At 36.8% G+C, this 21,957-nt stretch overlaps 1 protein-coding gene across 3 annotated transcripts in view; it reads right to left on the bottom strand.

Annotated features, from left to right (window-relative positions):
* The window catches only part of TMEM117 (transmembrane protein 117), a 485,771-nt gene that overhangs the window by 54,660 nt on the left and 409,154 nt on the right, over positions 1 to 21,957 (bottom strand). The window contains exon 7 of one of the 3 annotated variants that reach the window (XM_042946299.1): positions 16,974 to 17,034. The exons of the other annotated variants lie outside the window; for them this stretch is intronic. Coding sequence (XP_042802233.1) covers positions 17,017 to 17,034 — 18 coding nt within the window. The 3' untranslated portion in view covers positions 16,974 to 17,016. Of the gene's footprint in view, positions 1 to 16,973; positions 17,035 to 21,957 lie in introns of those variants that run through there. 3 annotated transcript variants of the gene reach the window in all.

The raw sequence follows: 21,957 nt of genomic DNA, 5'->3' as shown, positions 1-21,957 counted from the left end.
GGTAGCAAAATGTCCCCATCCACTCACAAGTTGCCATGTATACAGGATTTCTGAAAATCATGTATTGATAATTGACTGTTAGTGCCTTAAAATTTCTCATAGCATTATTGACTGTTTAATTGCAATCAAGATCTTAGACCTGTCTAATATGGTAGTAGCTATTGAGCCCTTGAAATGTAGATAGTCAGAATTGAAATGTGCTGTAAGCAGAAAATGCACAGTAAAATTTTAGCATGAAAAGATACTGTAAATACCTCCTTAAAAATTTTTATATTGATTGTATTTTAAAATGATGGTATTTTGGATATATTGTATTAGACAAAATATATTATTAAAATTAATTTTACAAGTTTCTTTTTTTTTTAAATTTTATTTTTGAGACAGAGAGAGACAGAGCATGAACGGGGGAGGGTCAGAGAGAGGGAGACACAGAATCTGAAACAGGCTCCAGGCTCTGAGCCATCAGCCCAGAGCCCGACGCGGGGCTCGAACTCATGGACCGCGAGATCGTGACCTGAGCTGAAGTCAGACGCTTAACTGACTGAGCCACCCAGGCTCCCCACAAGTTTCTTTTTTTAATGTGGCTCTAGAAAACTTAAAATTATATATGTGGTTCACATTGTATTTCTATTGGAAAAGCTACCTTACAGTATAGGAAATTAGGAGGTTTTAGAGCCTCTAGGGTTATTAAGAGGTTGAGCTCCAAATCACTCAGGAATAAAGGCTTCCATTGAACTATTATAGAAAATTCATAATTAAAAAAAAAACAAGTATGGCTCATTATTAGGAAAATCAAAACAAGAATGAGGAACTACTTCACATTCATTAGGATAGGTATTATCCAAAAAAACCAGAAAATAACAGGTGTTGAGGGGGCTGTAGGAAATTGTAACCCTTATGCACTGTTGGTGTGAGTGTAAAATGGTGCATTCATCAATAATAATTCCTCAAAAAATTAAAATTAGAATTATTATATGATCTGTAAGTTCCACTCTTGAATGTATACACAAAAGAACTGAAGGCACACACCCAAACAGGTACTTGTATCTCCATGTTCATAGCAGCATTATCCACATTAACCAAAAGGTTGAAGCAGCCAAGTGACCACTGACCGATGGATAGATGAACAAAATGGGTATATCCACACAGTGGAATATTATTCAGTCTTAAAAAGGAAGGAAATTCTGACATATGCTACAGCAGGGAACATGGATGAAACTTAAAGATATTATGCTAAGTGGAATAAGGCAACCACCAAAAGGATAATACCATATGACTCCACTTACATGAGGCAGATAGTGAAATTCACAGAGACAGATGTAAAACGGTGGTTGCGAGGGGCTGCAGGGGAGGAGAAAATGAGGAATTATTGTTTAATGAGTACAGAGTTTTTTGTTTTTCAAGATGAAAAAATTCTGGAGATGGATGGTAGTGATAATTATGTTAAGAAAAAATATTCTTTTTAAAATAACAATGACCCTTATTAAAATGATAAGGAGGACTTTATTCAGGACTATGGCAATAGGTGTCAACACCACACTAATAGAGGAGAGAGGCAGGGCTCAACTCTCAACAAGTAAAGAAAGCTGGGGATTTATAGCCAACAAGCAGAGACATGGGGGTGAGGGATTGGGTTGGTGGATGGGAAATTAGTGAGAGGATACATCAAGCATGGATTCCCACTACATCAACTTAACAGGATTTTTGCTGAAGGCAGATGAGAGTGATCAGATATCAAGGGTGTGGGGCAGTCTCTCTAAACTTAGTAGCATTTTTGCCACAACAGAGCTAGGCATCCTAGAGGACAAGACGGAGGGCTAGTGGAGAAGAGCACTCCAAGAAGCCTGACTAAAGTTTGGTTAAGGAGACAGTCTGTCAGCTGCACAACCATCTGAATGCACTTAATGCCACAGACATGTACACAATTAATCCTTGAATAATTTAGACTTGGGCTGTGCAGTCCAGATTTATGCATGTTTTAAAAAATGGATACACTGGAAAAATTTTTTGAGATATGTTACAATTTAAAAAACTCATAGATGAATTATATACCCTAGAAATATATAAAAAAAGAAAACGGTATGTCATGAATCCATAAAATATATGTAGATACTAGTCTATTTTATCACTTACTACCAAAAGATATACACAAATCTTTATAAAATCATTATAAAAAATTAAAATTTATAAAAACACAAACAGAGACTGTACATGGAACCATTCACACTTGAGAGAAATATAAACGAGTTTAAAGATGCAGTATTCAATCATAACTGCATAAAATTAACTATAGCATATGCTATACGACTTTAATAGTTTTGTAGCTACCTCTGGTTGCTATTGGGGTGAACTGGTGTTGGGAGTATCCACTTAAAATGCCTGTGACACTGATCATCTTCACGTAAGCATTTGTCTCTCCAGTAAATGGTGTAAAGTGATCTCTCAGGGTTCTCACTAGTAGTTTTGAGGATATGTGGATTTTTTTTTAAAGTAGACTTCATGCCCAGCATGGAGCCCAACACAAGGCTTGAACTTATAACCCTGAGATCAAGACCTTAGCTGAGATCAAGAGTCAGATGCTTAACTTACTGACCCATCCTGGTGCCCCTATATGTGAATTTTTAACTGGAGGATCAGTGCCCCTAACATCCCCCCTCCATGTTGTTCAAGGGTTGACTGTGCTTAAAAATAGTTAAAATGGCGGGGAGGGGCACCTGGGTGGTTCAGTCACTTAAGCGTCCGGCTTCAGCTCATGTCATGATCTTGCGGTCCATGAGTTCGAGCCTCACGTCGGGCTCTGTACTGATAGCTCAGAGCCTGGAGACTGCTTAGGATTCTGTGTCTCCCTCTCTCTCTGCCTCTTCCCCACTCACGCTGTCTCTGTCTCTCAAAAATACATACATGTTAAAAAAATTTTTTTAAATAGTTAAAAAGGTAAATTTTATGTTACTTACATTTCACCAAAATAATACATATTATATATATACATAATATATATTACATATATATAAATAAATATGGCTGATAGCTATCATAGTTTCTTTCCTCTTTTTCTCACAATCTAAACTCTGAAAACATCATTTCTACCTCTTAATAAAATTTCAGGACCAGTCTGTTAACACAAGGTCTCTGTATTTATTTATTTATGTACGTATTTATTTATTTAAAATTTTTTTTAATGTTTATTTTTGGAGGAGAGAGAAACAGAGCATGAGGGTAGGAAGGGCAGAGAGAGAGGGAGGCACAGAATCTGAAATGGGCTCCAGGCTCTGAGCTGTCAGCACAGAGCCTGACTGATGTGGGGCTTGAACTCCTGAACTGTGAGATCATGACCTGAGCTGAAGTCGGACACACAACTGACTGAGCCACCCAGGCACCCCACACAAGGTCTCTGTTTTATACCAATGATTAATATTTTAAGAAAATTATCTTAATTCCCTTGAGAACTTTTTTTCCTCAAATTTTGTATTACTCCTCACTATACTGACCAATTACACCTGAAAATTATGTACATCTTTCTCAGAAAAGTTCTGATTAAGTAGAATTGATCAGTTTAGACTAGAGATGAATTTATCACCTCTGATACTTTAAATTCTGTTTCTGGTAGTACACCCCAAGTTCTCATTAGGTTTTTTGTTTTGTTTTTTGGTGTGTGTGTGTGTGTGTGTGTGTGTGTGTGTTTGGCAGCCACACTGACCAATAAGAAGCTTCGTGCCTATTGCTACTAAGCCTCTATTCTGTATGTGTACAGTTTAAGCCTTCAGAACCCTTACACTTCTTCCTATGTAATTTAATATCATATCTATGACACTGTTCTGGAGGTGTAGCATTTGAAATATTTTCAGCAATGAAAACTGAGAAATGTTTTATAAGACTCTGCAATAAGTTGGAAGTTGTTCTCTTTGAAGTGAATAGTCCCTCTTCCATACACTACCCTTTTTATAGCCTCTCCCTCTCCTTTCAGTGGCCCCTGTGGTATATCTGTGGATGCTAAGTTTCTGGAAATATAATTGTGTCTTAAAATATCAAGGTATGTTTTATTTCTTATATCATATCAGTTCCCTAAATTCCTTAAGCAATTCACCCTGATTTCAAGAGTCACTAAGAAAAGTTGTCATTGATACAGCATCATTTTATCTGTACATTCTATCTTTTGACAACTATTTCTGACCTTCCCTTTACCTCATTACATTGGGAGTTTTAATGGTCTCTGACTTCCCTGGAAATGAGAAGACCCTTCTGCTACTGGAAGATTCTAGAATTCTCTAGAAATAAACATGTTGAAATGGTAGTAAATATTTAAGGTGAACATTGGGGAAAATTGGCCCAAATCCCAACCAAAGATCTCTTTTAATTACAAATTATAACATTTTCTCTGCCTGGCCAGAATATGATGCTGTATCTAGTCAGTGACAACAGTTTTCCAAAAGTAGCTGAATGAATGAACTATAAGAGCTAATATTTCTCTCATAGGGTTGCTGACTTACTAGCAGAAAAAAAAATGCACAGTTTCTTAAAGCTTCAAACCCTACATAGAACTGAAAGTGTTATTAGTACTGAAATTCCTGGTAGTTTTTATCATCCATGGCAAATGAAGTTAATTCAAGTCACTGCACATTTATGGAAACTCTTACTGCAACACACTGGCCAAACGGTGGTGATACTAAGATACATATGATGGCTTGTGCCTTCAAGGAGCTCAGTCTAGTCGGTTATGCACTGTTTTGGATCTTGCAAAGGAAATCAGCCTTAGCTAATACAATTACTATCAACTCTCTTGATGTTCTATAGTGAAAGAATAAAAGGGTTATTAATCACCTGGAGAAAAAGCTCAGGGTTTTGATCACCTACAGATAACATCAAACTGCATTTGGATGACAAGTCTACTATTTAGAAATTACTTAGCTGGCTCACTGCTCCATAGAGAAAAACCCATTTGTAATCTGTCACGGAAGTTCGAGCCTAGGTCGGGCCGCTTAACTTGCTGCGCGTGATGTCGAGGAATGCATTTTCCTTAATGGGCATTCCCTGACAGCTCACTAGCCAGGTCTGGAAGTGTTGGAGATATGGGATTAAAATACTGGGGACTCCAGACCGTGGCAACTGTGGGATTCTTACCGACTCGGAACTTGGGCTGCACGGCACATTGATATCTGAAAGGAAGGACTCCAAATGCAATGCACTTGAGTAACGTGCTACTAGAAATACGACAACTCCTACTTCTAATTGGTGTGTAACAATAAGAAAAAAATGTCATTTTCTATACTGTGGAAGGGAAAATTATCCATTAATGACCACAGTGAAATATAAATTTCGCAGATGCTAAAATACTAACAGGATCATTATCCCAAGACATTCAGTGATGCACATTCCCTTTTGTATGCAAAAACATGAAGCCACTGTATTGAACATTTTAAGGATTCCTAAGCAAGTAAAGATGAACATGTCTTTCAGTTAACATGCTGTATAACACCAATCAAATTTTCAACGGAAGCATAAACATCTTCTGCTTAATCATCTTGGCAAAAATTACACATTTGGTTTAGAACGCAATGCTGCTACTCCTCTCTATAACCCAGGCAAGTTTAATTCTTTTCATTTTATTTATCCTCCTAAGCACAGTTTTATGTCTGAATGCATTATAAATTCACTCGGATTTCCATAACTACTGAAATGTGAATTATACAGTGGTGATCCCCTCTCCAATATTCACTAAACTTTCCCATTTAATTTTCATTAATTGTTCTCTGCAATGTTGAGAATCTTAGAAGGGAAGATATGCATTTTACTCATCTCTGTTGCCCTAGTACCTAGCTTATTACTAATAAATATTAACCACATATTACTATATGTAAGTGCATATAAATACATGATTGGGATATTCAATGACTTACTTTCTGGATAATGTCACATTGGTAACCTTCCAGACAGAGGATCGTGACAGAAACGGACTCCCAAGGACTCTGCCCTGACCAGAGCTCAACATATGGCTCAGGCTAGAAGAAAGGGGGCTTTAGTAGATCAGATAGCTTGTGAAAGTCAGATATGAGAAGGAGGAAAGACGTGTGAACCTGTTGAGCTTTTGAGAAACATCAAGCCATTCACTTGGGCAGCACATCAGGTGAGTAGCGTGGAGAGAGAAGTTGCCAAATGAGGCTTGGATTATGGGGATCCTATGAGGGACCTCACAGGACACTGAGTAGTCGAAAGACAACAAAAGCCACAAAGGATTCCAAACAGGGAAGTGACATGATCATATATGTTTCATAAAGGCAAATTCACAGTGGAAGATGCATTTGATGTTCTGAATCTCAACACATTATTCTCAGCTTTCTGGTGCAACAGAGAATAGCTACTTTGTCTTTTCCACTTGACATTGGAAGAGAGCTAGCATGTTCCTCCTCAAAGTCTAGGTTTAATGCCGAACATATCCATTTCCTCCATCATTCCTTTGTCATTCTTTGTGGGTCTCTCAGCATTCTGGTTGTTGGCCTTTGCAAATGTTCTCTAGTTTGTCTGTGTCTCTTCTGAAACACAGTATCCTCAGCTTAACATAAAAGACAGAAATCACAAAGGAAAAGATTGATAGATTTTACCAGATAAGTCGACAACAACCGCATGTTAAACAAACCTACCACAAGCCATACTATGAATCTCAACCTGCATTAGAATCACATTTGGGCTTTCTAAGATTCAGATTTCAGAATTCTATCTAGACTGCTTTTTTTTTTCCTGTTAGAGACTTTACTGATATATAATTCACATAGCATACAACGCATGTTTAAATTGTGAAATTCATGGTTTTTAATTTACTCCAAAATGGTACAACTATCACCATAATATATATTAGAACCTTTGGGTTTTTTTTTTTTAACTTAAGTACAGTTGATGCACAATGTTACATTAGTTTCAGGTGTACAATATAGTGATTAGGCAAGTCTATATGTGTGCTCACAAGTATAACTACCTTGACCTTTCATATCAAATACTCTATGGAGAGTGTTTGGGACTTTACATGAAACATGCATGTAGATACCAAAGCATGCATACATGCGTATCTACTCTGTGCAGATACAGATACATACACATACATACACATCAGGTTATTCTCAGGAAGACTCCAATTTGACAAGAGCTGTTTTAAAATTTTTTTGTTAATGTTTATTTGTTATTGACAGCTGGAGAGAGACAGAGCATGAGAATGGGAGGGGCGGGTGGGTGGTGACACAGAATTTGAAGCAGGCTTCAGGCTCTGAGCTGTCAGCACAGAGCCCGACACAGGGCTCGAACCCACAAACCGCGAGATCACGACCTGAGCCAAAGTCAGACGCTTAACCAACTCAGCCACCCAGGTGCCCCGACAACAGCTGTTTTAAACTAAAAATCCTAATAACAAATAAAACTCAAAACAAATATTCGTAACATATATAATAGGAAAAAAGGTAATATCTTTAATGTGCAAAGAGGTCTTATAATCCAATGAGGAAAATATTAAGCATCCTAATAAAAAATTGAGCAAAGGATATGAAAACCGATTCACAAAAGGAATAAATATAAATGGTTAATAGACTTAAACAATTATTATCTTCACTATATGTCTACCATCCCTCGCCCTCAATTTCGAAGTAGGAAAACTCTGAAAATAAAGCTTTTCTAGCATTCATACAGCAGCAAAACCTAATCTGACCTGAGCCCATTTGATGACAAACACCTGGTGAGAAAGGATATTAATGGTTTCTAAGTGTCCCATTTAGTATGGATACCCATATGAGTCACTGCAGAAGGGTGAGGATATTCTTGTTTGTTTATAGTATGCTAGACTACCCCAGGCTACCTGAGATGCTTGTATCATGTACTGTTCTGTGTTATATTGGTAGAAGTAAAAAAAGAAATAAAAATTTTGAAAAAGCTGTTCAGCTAGTGATCACGGATATGTGTAGTTAAAGAAATGTATGTCAAAATGAAATTTTCCTTTTTTTACCCATTAAAAATTGGAAACTCTTAATACAACTCTGCTATTTGTTGGTGAGGAGAATGGTCACTTTCTTATACTTACTGTGGAATAATAAATAGAACAACCTCTAGAGGGAAATTTGGCTAGGCATATGAGAAGTCATTATACAACCCTTTTAAGTTACCAATTCAACTTCTGGGAATTCATCTCGAGAAAATAATCATTGTGTCATGTTCATTGCAACACCATAAATAGTCATAAAATGGAAACAAACATTGCACAATAGGTAATCTGTTATATCATGATCACATCACAAATTACAATATAACACATTCACTAAAATAACCTTGTGAAAGAATAGTTCATGACATGAAAAATTTTAATAATACTTTGTGAAGTGAAGAAGCAGGTTACAAAATAGTAATAATGTAGAAGATGATTCCATTTTTGGAAAAATACATATGTATTTTTTCCATAAAGTTCACATGCACTGACTAATTTATCTGGAAGACTGCATTATAAATAATTTTACTTCTTTATTCTGTTCTGTTTTCCAATTTGTTTTTTGAAGAACTTGTAATGCTTTTGCAACCTAATAAACCAATACATTTTAATGTAATACTCCAAGCTCCACACAATTCTGCTAAAATGTTCTGATTGTGATGAAGTAACATGGGGCTATTCCTTCTTTGATCCTGGACACTCCTATTAATACAGTCCAAGCTGACATCATAAAAGATGAATTAACAATATATTTATAATACGGTAGAGTGTAAATAGGTTTCATATAAGGCACAATCATGATAATGATAATAATGGAAATAGTAATAGCAATAACACATCATAGGAAAGGAAATCTAATGAAATTATAGGTAGGCAGAAGCTATGCTGCCAATAACAACTCTCCAAGGACAGCCTTTCTTGCATCTCTCCTCCTTTTCCTTCTATAATTACAGGAGTGGTTTATGGATGCAAAAACTCTCTGGTTTTAAAAGATGAGGGGAGTTTCAACCTCAAAACAGCAGTTTGAGGTAATATATTTATTTGCCTTTTCTTTCTAAATACCTTTGAATTTATTTACATAATATAACATAGGGTAGGGAAAGAGCATGTGTAACAAGGCATGGAACAGTCAATGTTCCACAAATAGCTTCCATATATTGAAATGATTCCAGAGCACAGCAAAGACAGAAGCTTTCAGTTCATTGATAGGACCAACATGACCATGATAGAAATGGGCAGGAACAAAAGGATACATGCATCTCTTTCATAAAATTACATGCAAAACTGAATTCAGCAGTTTACTAAATAATAATGAAGTACCATAAAGTGGGATATACTGCAGTGACATAAGAATGGGTGAAGGTAAGAAACCTATTTTCATAGTTTATTACATTAATAGTTTAAACTATAAAACATACTGAAAAAAAAACATGTGATCATCTCTGGCTAAGTTGAAAAGCTGGTTTATTTTATCGGAAGTCACCACAATTCCCCCCGGGGCGCCTGGGTCGCTTGGTCACTGGAGCATCCAACATTGGTTCAGGTCATGATCTCAGGGTTTGTGAGTTTGAGCCCCACTTGCTGCTGCCAGTGCAGAGCCTGCCTCAGATCTTCCCCTCCCTCTTTGCCCCTCCCCCATTCATGCTCTCTGTCTCTCTCTCTCTCTCTCCCCCCCCCCCCCGTCTCTGTCTCTCTCTCTCAAAAATAATACATAAACACTAAAGAAGTCACCGTAAATTCCTCATAAAAACTTAGTAGGTTCTTAATGTGTTAGACACCAACAGCAAAAATGATACCTAATGGCCTAACAAAGGGGTAAGGAAAAAAAAAAAAACCCTAAAACTTCAATAATGAAATAGGTCCAGTCCATGAACTGGATGTTCATAAAGCAATTTTAACATTTATCAAGGATCTAGCAGAAGGAAATAAGCTCAACTTAGCTAATAATGAAAAATTAAAGACCAATAAGGTATTTTTGACTGTTAGGCTAGAAAAGATGTGAAAGATCAATAATACCCTATGTCAGCACACATATGGAGAAACTCAGATGTATTCATCTCCTATTACTGCTGTAACAAATGACCACAAATGCAGAGCCTTAGACAATACAAATTTATTATCTTAGTTCTAGAAGTCAGATGTTCAAAATGGGTCATAGTGAACTAAAGTCAAGATGTTGGCAGAGCAACATTCCTTCTGAAAGCTCAGAGAGAGAATCTGTTTCTCTGTCCTTGTTGTGATGCTAGATGCCACCTGCACCTCCTGACTCCCGGCCCTCTTGGTCGGCCTTCAGGCTAGCCTCCTCATGCTGCTACCTCTTGTCCTCGTCTGCTTCTCTCTTCCTCTTTTAAACACGATTGTAGTTATATTGGGTCCTCCTGGATAGTCCAGGATAATCTCCATATTTTGGGGTCAGCTGACTAACAACCTTCATTTTCCTTTGCCATGTAACTTCACATATTTGCAGGTTCCAGGGATTAGGATATAGATCTTTTGTGGGGGAGGCATCATGCTCTTTACCACACCAGGTATTTTCAGTCACTGTTCATGATGTGTATACATTTTTACAAACTTTCTGGCAGGTTGACACTAAAATGTCCCTGTAGGTTACTGTGCATCACAGGACTGTAGCTGTACACGAATTAGATTTGCAAGTTCCTTTTGTATAGCATAGCTTTAAAACATATTTCAAAAGAGAAATATTTATACTTGCCCTTGCCCCTCAAGTTTAGTGGTGATGATCTACTCTTTCTGACCTTATAAGCAAGTTACAGTCTATTCAGTGATGTGAATAATTTTCTAAGACATTGAAAAAACATATAGGATTTATTCTGAGAAATGAAGAATCAGAAAGCCATTTTTACAATGAGATGAAGCCTCCCATGAATTTGAACAGAAATAGTGAGGGTGTCTAAACATGCCAATCTCTGGGAATCAGTAATTAAAAAAAAAAGTTCCATTATTCATTTAAATATTTGTCTTACTGGGTCAATCTCACAAAATACACATTGAATTACCCAGAGAACCCTAGAGGTCAGATAGAAAATGTTTCAGAGCCACTAACTATGCAAACGCAGACAGCACTAATGCATAGACTGTGCTGAAGAGTGATAACTTCAGTGCCTTCTCTATGACAAGACTTGTCTGATATAAATCACTCATCTTATTCTAATCACATTATGCCCTTGTTATAGTTCATTATCATCCCAGGTCATATGGCTAGAGATACTTCCAGGCAGAAAATCTCATTTTATGATAGTCCCCATTTCAAGTTCTTTCATTTACATTGTTAAGCCCTACAAATATTCTTCCTCTCTTCACACATTAAAGGCACATTTGCTGCTAAGCTTAAATCCTTGAGTGATTCTATAGCAAGACATGTAACACACTAGTGTTATTAATATTGAGTAATTTGCAGTTGCAAATAGATGGCTGCTGTTTTTATAAATTAATAAAGCATCACAAACTCTATATGACTGAACTTAATTTTATTGGCTTTTAAAGTTTTAATTCATTTAATCTCACCCATCATAATAGAATTTTTTATTCCTCATGTGAAGTCAGCGATTACAATCCTCTGTCCCACCTTTAACGAGGAAGCACCTCTGAGGGGAGTCTCATCTTAGTAGGTGGTGAGAAGGTAAGGCAAAGCTCTGTCGTAATATTCTTACTTTCCCCCTTTTTCCAGGTATTAAGAAAAATACAACAGGGTCTGCCACTCTCGGAACCTCTTCCTCATGACTTTGCAATCAGAATTTTCTTCTCCCACTTCATAATACAGGAGGGAGCAATCATAGCCCCAAGTTTTACCACTCCTCGAGCCTCCTTGGCAGCTGTCTATAGGAGTCACACTGGTGGCAGTCATGGAGGGTACCCGTTTCAACTAGAAGAGTTTACATGAGCAAACACCAGGCTCAGGGAAATACATGGCAGAGTCAGAACAAAGACTCTACTCTGGGTCTACGATGGTTGTACTTTGCAAAATATAAAGAAAACTGAATTTGCTGATGAACATTTCTAGAAGCTATGCCAAATTCAATTCATAAATTGTCCAATGTCAACAGGATCTTAAATTACCCCTCTGAAAAGCCCTCTGGCAAACTTTTCAATGTCTGATCGATATAAATAGGATTTTCACCTCGGAAATTTTTAATAAGTAGTTTTAATACAAGTACACAATCCTACAGCTGAAAAAATAAAATTGCTCCCATTTGGGAATATTCTAAAATCTTTCATGTAAAGTATGATTATTGTAGCATCTGAGTGGCTCAGTTGGTTAAGCATGTGACTTAGGCTCAGGTCATGCTCTCACAGTCTGTGAATTCGAGCCCCACATTGGGCTCTGTGATGACAGCTCAGAACCTGGAGCCTGCTTCAGATTCTGTCTCTCTCTCTTTCTCAAAAATAAACATTTAAAAAACATTTAAACATGATTATTGAGTCCCAATAACTTGCCAGTTTAACCAACATCTGTTGCATATTCTCTGTATTTGACCTGAACTATTTCATGTAATTCTCACACCTTTTCAGTGAGATAGGTATATACCTGCAAACAAATAAATGCAATACAGTGGGGGAGTAACTATAATTGACATTTATCTATCTATCTATCTATCTATTTAATTTTTTAAAGTTTATTTTTGAAAGACACAGAGACAAGAGTGGGGGAGGGGGAGAGAGAAAGAAAGAGAAAGAGGGAGAGAGGGAGAGAGGGGGAGAAAAAATCCCAACCGGGCTCCACGCTGCCAGCTGCAGAGCCCGACATGGGGCTCGAACCCACAAACTGTGAGATTGTGACCTGAGCTGAAACCTCTGAGTCAGATGCTCAACGGAACTGAGCTACCCAGATGCCCCTATAATTGACATTTATAAAATTGCTATGAACGCATAAGAAAAGAAGCACTTAAGTTTGTCTGAGAGAGTTAGATGAGGCTTTATAGAGAGGGTAGCATTTAAGCTGAAGTCTGAATGATGGTTGAGGATAGCCATGCATGCACACTGACGAGAAGCCCTATTGTTACCAGTACAAAGGCATTATGACTTGAGTAACCAACTGGTATTTCAACATTTTAATGGAGTATAAAATGTAAAGGGTGGGGGGTGGAGGTGGGGGAAGGTAGGAAGGATGATGACTAGGAAGAGGCCAGCAGCTGGCCATGGGCTAGATAACAGAATGGTCTAGTATGGCACGCAAAGGAATTTCTATCTGAAGAATTTTGAGGATCATATTTTTATGTTAAAAAGATAAAAAGATTACTTTGGACAAATGTAAGAATAAAAGAAGAGAAACAATATTATACTCCTATAAGTAAAAGTTGATGGTAACCCAAACTAAGTAAAGGCTACTAGGGTCTTAAAGAGAAACAGATTCAAGAAATACTTAGCAAGAAGAATGCACAAGGCTGGCGATTGACTGTAAGACAGATGAAAGAGAGAAATCTTGGATATCTCCCAGATTTTTTGGCTTGAGTGACTGAGTGGACAAAAATCATGATAGGTTGGTTTTAAATATGATGAACCAGAGAAGCCCATGGAAGATCTTGGCGGAAATAGCCATTTGCCAGTTAGATATTCCAGGTGTGAAACTGAGCAGAGGCATTTGGATTTGAGAAAGACCAGCCCATAAGGAGGACTTGAAGCCATGACAGTGGATGAAAAACTACCTTTGAAAAACTAGCTGGGATGAAGAGATAAAGGAAAATAGGGTAGGCTTTTATGGGATACTGATGTTTAAGGGGCTGTTATAGGATGGGGATTTGACAAACTGGATTGAAAAGAAAGAGATATATACTATGACTTTGAGCTTGTAAAGAGTGAAAATGCTGAATTAAGAGGCAGTCATTAGATAAAGTGAATGCATTCACCAGACTGAATTCTATATAATCATTACACGTAAGGACCCACTAACTTTCATATTTGTGTAACTGGAATATACCTTGGTCTCTACGACCTTGTCTTTCCCCTGAGTCTTGCCCAGAAACCCATCAGAATCAAAAGAGAAGGATAGGACTGAAGGAAAATGATGTCAAAAGGATTGGAGACTATTTTTTTGAACTGAAATTTTCTTAGGAAGTTGGATGTAGAATTATAACATTGCACATTACAGAGCAAAACTTCTAAAAAAAAAACCCTCTCTTTCTCAAGTTCTATTAGCAGCTGTCACCTCTATGTCTTCTCTCTTTTCCCCCCCATAACAACTCCTTCTGACCCCCGGTTCCTACTGTCCTACTTCATGGGCAGGAATCTCTCCCAGGGCTCTGAGCTTCTTCATTTTGCATCCACATCTATCACTCTATTCATTACAGGAAAAAATGGACATTTCTTGGCACCAACTTCAGAAGTCCCAGAAAGGAATGACAAGGACTATAAACAACAAATTTTAATTTTTTCCCCAGACACATATTTTTGTGTATAAAGTCATTTTTTTATAAAACAGAGACATATATACCTCTTTGGTTTCATGCTATTCTTATATTTTAGATCTTATTCAACTTGCAAATAAATGTTCAGGACTCAGCTATTGAAATCAAACAAAGATTAAAGGGATGATAAGCATCTTAGACATAAGTACATTTTTCTGCAAAGGGATATTTATAAAATACACTTTCATCAAAAATTAGAGACAAATGCACCAGATACATATTTGGTTTTAACTGTTCAGCTTTTCACAATATGCACCACAGGAGTGATATAGTTTTATAGGAGAAATGCATAATTTTGAACTCTCCAAACTTCATCAAATGTAATAAAGTCCAAGTACCATCTGGCAATTTGTAATTTTCTTGGGGTTCTTTTATGTATAGCCATCTGAGTCAAAGTAATAATAAACATTCACTTATTAGTAGTGTATTACCTTAGAATAGTGAGTTCACAGAAATCATATTTGGACTAAATAAAAACCCATATTCACAAATCAAATTCCCTAGTGATTCTGATACCACTAGATCTAAAAGGAAAACCCAAGAATCTGCATTTTTAACCAGTACAGTTGACTCTAATTCATGGCCACAAGAATCATCTGTAATGCCTAGTAATTCCCAGGCACCAGTGCACACCTACTAAACCAGAAACTTCTGACAATGTTCTAATAGCCAGAGAATTCACATCCTTGTAAGAGTTCTTGTGATTCTTCTGATCATGTAGGGATGGGAATCACCCCATTAGTGTAGATTTCTAATAGCAGGTTATGGCTACAATGCATTGTTACTCAGACTCTTTATCACATTATAATAGTCTAGCTTAGCTAAAATCAAGCAACCCTGAATGATTTTATTGTAATTCCAGGCACAACTCTGAAACTTTTTTCCGACTAAATTAATTTGTTTTCTTCTTCCAAATAATGTAATTTAGATATATGAAAAGATAATATTTCAACTGCATTTTAATTTAACTGTCATAAAAATCCTATAATGTGGGTCATGAAAAATTGTCATCCTACAGATGAGACTATGGACACCTAGAGATGAAGTGACTTAAACACATTTCCACTGCCACTAAGAAACTGAGTCTTGCTTCTAGTCTACTGCAAAAGTGTTCCTATCATTCAGTAAGCTTCCTGCCACCTAGCAAGTATTCTGTTGTGGTTGTTGTGTATATTAATTAATTTGATATACACAATACTATACGGTAAGGGAAAAGTATGGGCTTTAGGGTCACACAGATCTGTTTTTCTAATCCTCATTTTGCTGAATCCAGACTCTGTGTACTGTGAGCAATTCTCATTTTCCTCATTTTAAAAATTAGAGATAATAATATCAATCTTGTAGGGAGGTTGAGAAGATTAAATAATATACAGTGTGTCTAAGCATTCAGGATAGTGCTCGACGTAGGGTAAATGCTCAGTGAATAATAGCTTTTATTTTTCTTTCTGCTTCCTTCTCTCCTTCCATCCTGCCTTATTTTGGGTCTAGTGTGTTTCCAGTACAGCATTCTGCCCTTTTTAGTAGCTTGTTCCTTATTTCTAATATGGAAGGTTCATACTATGGTCTTCTAGTATTGGACCCATCCTTACTTAGTCTAAGTACACTAGGCTAGACTTTGAGCCACTTGTTGCACAACATTTCCCCAAGGCTCCTCTTGCTTGTCGAACTCCAGAGTTAATGGATCTTTGACTCAAAAATGATCTGTCAGGGTACTGGGCTGGGATTTGGAAGATCCAAATTCTAGACTGGGCCCAACCACTGTCAGGCAAGTTATCAAATCTTACTGGGTTTCAGTTGTAAAATCAGGACGTGATCATATGACCAAAAATTTTCCTCCTACTCTAAAATGCTAGGATTCTAAAATATTTTTAAACTTGTCATCTAAAAATGGCTGTTCTTCATTTCTTATTTTAGGTATGAGTTTAAAATAAATGTTCTGAATTACTGGGCATTGTTGTATTGGCTTCCATGATGTCTCACTGCCTACAACATTTCTTTTTAAACTTATTCCTAAGCTCTATAATCGTATCTTAAAAACTTAATAGAAGAGCTCATGGCAATATATCATATCCCTGATATTCCACTAAGAATAACTACAAAGTAGGCCAGCTGGGTGGCTCAGTCGGTTAAGCATCTGACTCTTGATTTCAGCTCAGGTCATGAACTCATGGTTCATAAGTTCAAGCGCTGAGTCGGGCTCCATGCTGACAGCATGGAGTCTGCTTTGGATTCTTGAACTCTCCTCTCTCTCTGCGCCTGTCTCTCTCTCTCTGTACCCCACTCTCAGAATACATAAATTAATTTAAACAAAAATAGTTACAGAGTATTAGCCCATCTCATCCAGGGACAGGATATTTGACATGAATGTCTGTCAATAGGGCTCATGTTTAGCAACACCTATCCAATTCTGACCTGAAGTATAACCACACTCTGAGTTTGAAATCTACCCCAGAGGAGCTGGGAGCCTGATCAAATGGCAGAATGGGTGTCTTCAACATTGCAGTTTTTATTATATACAAGTGGTGCAACGACAAGTGGTAACTGCTACACGTGACTCCTAGGACCAATCACAATATACACACAAAGATGGGGGTGAAAGTTATGGCTGGAACAATCTTTCAGGGTGATGATCAGTTACTAATCATTCCATGGCACCTGAAAACAATGATGCATCCATTGAAAAAATACAAATTTGAAGGAGTTATATCTTGCTGCCTCCATGTGGCTTTGAAAAAATTACTGCTCATGTGCAACAGTATAGGATTTATATTTTCCCAGTGTTTTAATCATGTTCTAGCTCTCTTTAAAAAAAAAGTACCTTGGAGACTGAAGCATTTAAATTGGGATAAAACTTGAATGTCTCTATTTTCCACTTGCTTAACCAAATCTTATAATTCCTTCAAGCACCATTCTTCTCACATTATCCTTAAAGACTTGACTGATCTCACCTACTCACAATAATCCCTCATAGAACTTACCGCCTGTTTCAAAACTGTGATCTACATCATATGTTAACCAGACTATTAGTTTCATTTTCACGTGAATGTGTTTATCACTCCAGTGCCCATGACTGGACCCTAAAATGTGTTTGCCTGGTAACCCCAGTGTTTCCAGCTTATCTGTTATCTTCTGCACAATTTTCTTCATACTATAGGTCACCTGCTAAGACATGTTCTCTGGCACCTCCTGCACACTGCCCACTTGGCTGGACTCTCCCATGCTGCATGGACATGTCTTACTATAAGATGTCTGTCTACTATTTGGAAGCTAGTTATTGGGACTATTAATAAATATATTGAGATTCCCCTCCACGATTGTCCTTGAATATTCTGTCATCCCACTAGATCAGGTGATGCCAGAAGTACAAAATGGTGACAGTAAATAAAAGGGAGATTCAACCTCTTAGGCACATATTGTGAAGACAGTAGGCATTTATGGTTAATCCAGGAGTTACTTCAATTATAAGGCCTTAGTCCATGTCATCATTTGGGACAGAAATTGTCAGTACTGTGTTTTAAGGTAGGTGTGTAACCTTTGAATAAGAAAAATGAAGACGTAAAATGATTGTGAAAAGGAGTTTAAAATACTTTGAAAGAAGTTCTATAATGTATTCCCAAAGCTGAAGGACATGTTAAAATTGGTGGTCAGACATTTAAACAACCCTTTCTTTCTAAGCAGCCTATAAACAAAATCAGTCAGACCAACTTGTCCGGAAAATATATGCCAACTTGTCAAAACACCATAGCTATTTAATTAAAATTGGTTCATGCTTGTTGCTCTGCCCTATGTTCTAAAGTGATTGATTCCATTTTCAACAGCTATGACCTCAAAACAAGTGCCCTACTGAAGTCAGGTTATTGGGGTTTTAAAATAAAGTCTACCAAAATTCATGATGTCTTTTTTTAAAATAGTCAACCGATTTCTGAGAACCATATACAAAACAGAAAACAAACACATTTTTAGAGGTTAAAAAGTGAAATCTTTGTAGAATGCAATTTTCGTAATTATTTTTTAAGTGCATTAGGAATTACTTTTCAGGAAATATCATTTTTCTTTACGTGTTTTTCAAACTAGACCAAAGAGTCCTTTTCAACACTTAACTGAGCAATTTGTTCAGATTTTTATTTGGATATTTAATTACAGTAAAATCATAATTCAATGAAAATGACCTAATCTAATATTATTGATAGCTCATTCTCCTGATGTTGGTAAACATTTTGGTTCTTGAAAAATCTCATGTTATTTGGCTTTTCTGAAATAATGCTGTGATCATTCATTTATTTATTCTTTCATTCAGCAAATACTTATGGTAAAACTGCAATGCATTGAACATGAGCTAGCTGTGGGAATGAAAAAATTGAAAAAACATACTTCCTCTCCTTGAGGAGCCCACATGTTAGAGTAAGTATGTAGATACATAAGTATGAAGGTATTAGGTAGGTATATAGATAAATTACAAGAGAAGTGCTGATAACATATATCAACAGTGTGAAGATTCACCAAAATATAACCTTTGAATCTTTCATCTTCTCTTTAAAAGCCTCTCTTCTAGGGGCACCTGGGTGGCTCAGTCGGTTAAGCGTCCGACTTTGGCTCAGGTCACGATCTCGCGGTATGCAAGTTCGAGCCCCGCGTCGGGCTCTGTGCTGACGGCTCAGAGCCTGGAGCCTGTTTCAGATTCTGTGTCTCCCTCTCTCTCTGCCCCTCCCCCGTTCATGCTCTGTCTCTCTCTGTCTCAAAAACAAATAAATGTTAAAAAAATTTTTAGAAAAGCCTCTCTTCTAGAAGAATTCTTTCATCTCCTTGAAGCACATAAAGCTGATACTGCATATGTAATATATTTTATATTATGAATCTACTTACATACATAAATCAAAGATATACCCACACAGAAGGTGATGAGAGAAGCCTTCTAGAGGAGAGGATGATAGAGAGAAGAGGTTCAAGGCCAAACCTTTCTATAATTAACTATAAATTCCCAGAAATTTATCTTCTCATAGCTTCCTCTGCCTCCTGGGCACTTTGTTCAGCAGATGCTATCTTGATGCTAGACTACATTGATCCAGTTGTGAAACTTGACAGTGTTTAATATTCCCTACACTAATCCCCTAGAGTTCAGTTATATAAAGCATTCAGAAAGGACAGAGAATGCATGGAAACTTAACAACACATATAACTTAATCAGTCTCCATGGTCATTACCACTGCTTCATCCCATCCACCTCCACCCACCATCCACATTGGAGATTTTTACTGGCTTCTCAAGTCATCCCCACCTATACCCATCTTTCTGGCTCCACACCTCTCCTCCTCCTCCCCATAAACCCTCCCTACTCTCTTAATTTCCTCCTTTTCTTCCTCTCACTTCCTTCTTTCATTCTCTCTCTTCCTGTCTAGTTAAAAAGTACAGAACGTTCTTTATCTTATAAAGAGAAAGCTCCTTTATTTTAAAGGCTTCATACCAACAACTAGATCCTAGGATGGCAGGAAGATAAATTTTAAAAGTGGCAGATGTAGGAACGTTTGCTTTTTACCTGAATAATTCTTCTAAACAGTTTCTTGAAATGCCTTTATTTTTCTACTCATATTTATTCTATTGAATTATGAATTCCTTTGTGACTACAAATGCCTGTGGACTGTGTCACTGATCTTTGATTTCCTTTCCCACTGTCCTGTGTCTCTAGCACCTGATATGGTGTACAGAGGGAATGAATTTGTAAATGTTTTCTTTTGTTACATTATTTATCACTAAGTATTTTTCCAACTGCTATATGTAGTGAAATGAGTCCCACGACCAAGTTAATCAACATATCCATTACTTCACATAGTTTATTTTTTAAAATGAGAATGCTTGAAATGTACTCTCTTAGCAAATTGCAACTATACAAAATAGTGTTTTTAACTATAGTCACTATGTTATACATTACATCCTCAGAACTTATTCATCTTAAAACTGGAAGTTTGTGCCCTTTTACCAACCTCTCCCTATTTTTCTCAACACCTGGCAACCAGCATTCTACTCTCTGTTTCTCTGAATTTGGCTTTTTATTTGTTTTAATTTGGGTATAGTTGCTGCACAATGTTACCTGACTTTCAGGTCCACAACATAGTGATTCAACAACTCTATGTTGTATTAAGCTCATCATAAGTGTGGCTAATCATCTGTCACCATACAACGTTATTACAATATTATCGCCTATATTACCTATGCTGTATTTTTTATTCCTGTGACTTATTTGTTCTATAACTGGAAACCTGTATCTTCCACTCCCCTTCACCCATTTTTCCCATTGCCCACCCCCTCCTTTCTGACAACCATCAGTTTGTTCTCTGTATTTATAGAACTAATTATACTTTTTCAGGTTTTTTTCCCCTTTGTTTTGTTTCTTAGATTCCACATTCCACATTAAATGAATTCATATGGTACTTGTCTTTCTTTTTCTGACTTATTTCACTTAACATAATACCCTCTAGGTCTATTCATGATGTTGCAAATGGCAAGATCTTATCCTTTTTCAGAACTGAGTAATATTCTGTATTCACACTTCACCTTCTTTATCTATTGATCTATCAGTGGATACTTGGGGTGTTTCCATATCATGGCTATTGTAAATAATGCTGCAATAAACACAGAAGTAGACATATCTTTTCAAATTAGCATTTTCATTTTCTCTGGGTAAATACCTTGGGGGGGAATTATTGGATTATATGGTATTTCTATTTTTAATTTCAATAATCATCAGGGAAATGCATATCAAAACCACAATAAAATATCACCTTACAACTGTCAGAATAGCTAGAATAAAAAAGATAAGAAATAACAAGTGTTGGTGAGGATGTGGAGAAAAAGGAATCCTCAGACACTGTTGGTGGGAATGTAAATTGGTACAACTACTGTGGAAGACAGTATGGAAGTTCCTCAAAAAATAAAAAATAGAATTCACAAATGTTTTCTGAACTTAATGGATCAAAACTAAGTTCTTAAAAAAAAAAAAAAAAAAAGAGGTTAGAGTGGGAGAGAGCCAAAGCATAAGAGACTCTTAAAAACTGAGAACAAACTGAGGGTTGATGGCGGGTGGGAGGGAGGGGAGGGTGGGTGATGGGTATTGAGGAGGGCACCTTTTGGGATGAGCACTGGGTGTTGTATGGAAACCAATTTGACAATAAATTTCATATATTTAAAAAAAAAACTAAGTTCTTACTGTGATGATTAGGACACTACTCTCAGCTGGAGAAAATTTTCCTGTCCATTGTTTTCCTTTTTCAAATTCTTGCTGCCTGCCCTTCTACTCTCATCTCTTTTTTGGAGTTTTGTCCTACTATCCTGTCCATACTGACATCTCTCTTTCTCTTTCTCTATTTTGGGAAGGTGGACTCCTAGGACACTTTTTTTTTCTTTGATTATTCTACAATACATTATATTTTTAACTCTTACATATCTTACATATATCTTTTCTTCAATCTAACAAGAGATGAATGGGTGGGACATAATTGCAAATTAAATACTTATGCAATGAACTAAAGGAATATAAAAGCCAAATGGCAAAATTATAAATATTAAACAGATTTTGAGATAATA

Source organism: Panthera leo, chromosome B4, assembly GCF_018350215.1.
Source record: "Panthera leo isolate Ple1 chromosome B4, P.leo_Ple1_pat1.1, whole genome shotgun sequence".
Classification (NCBI taxonomy): domain Eukaryota; kingdom Metazoa; phylum Chordata; class Mammalia; order Carnivora; family Felidae; genus Panthera; species Panthera leo.
Note: the sequence above shows the minus strand (reverse complement) of the source record. Positions and strands in the feature narration are given on the sequence as shown.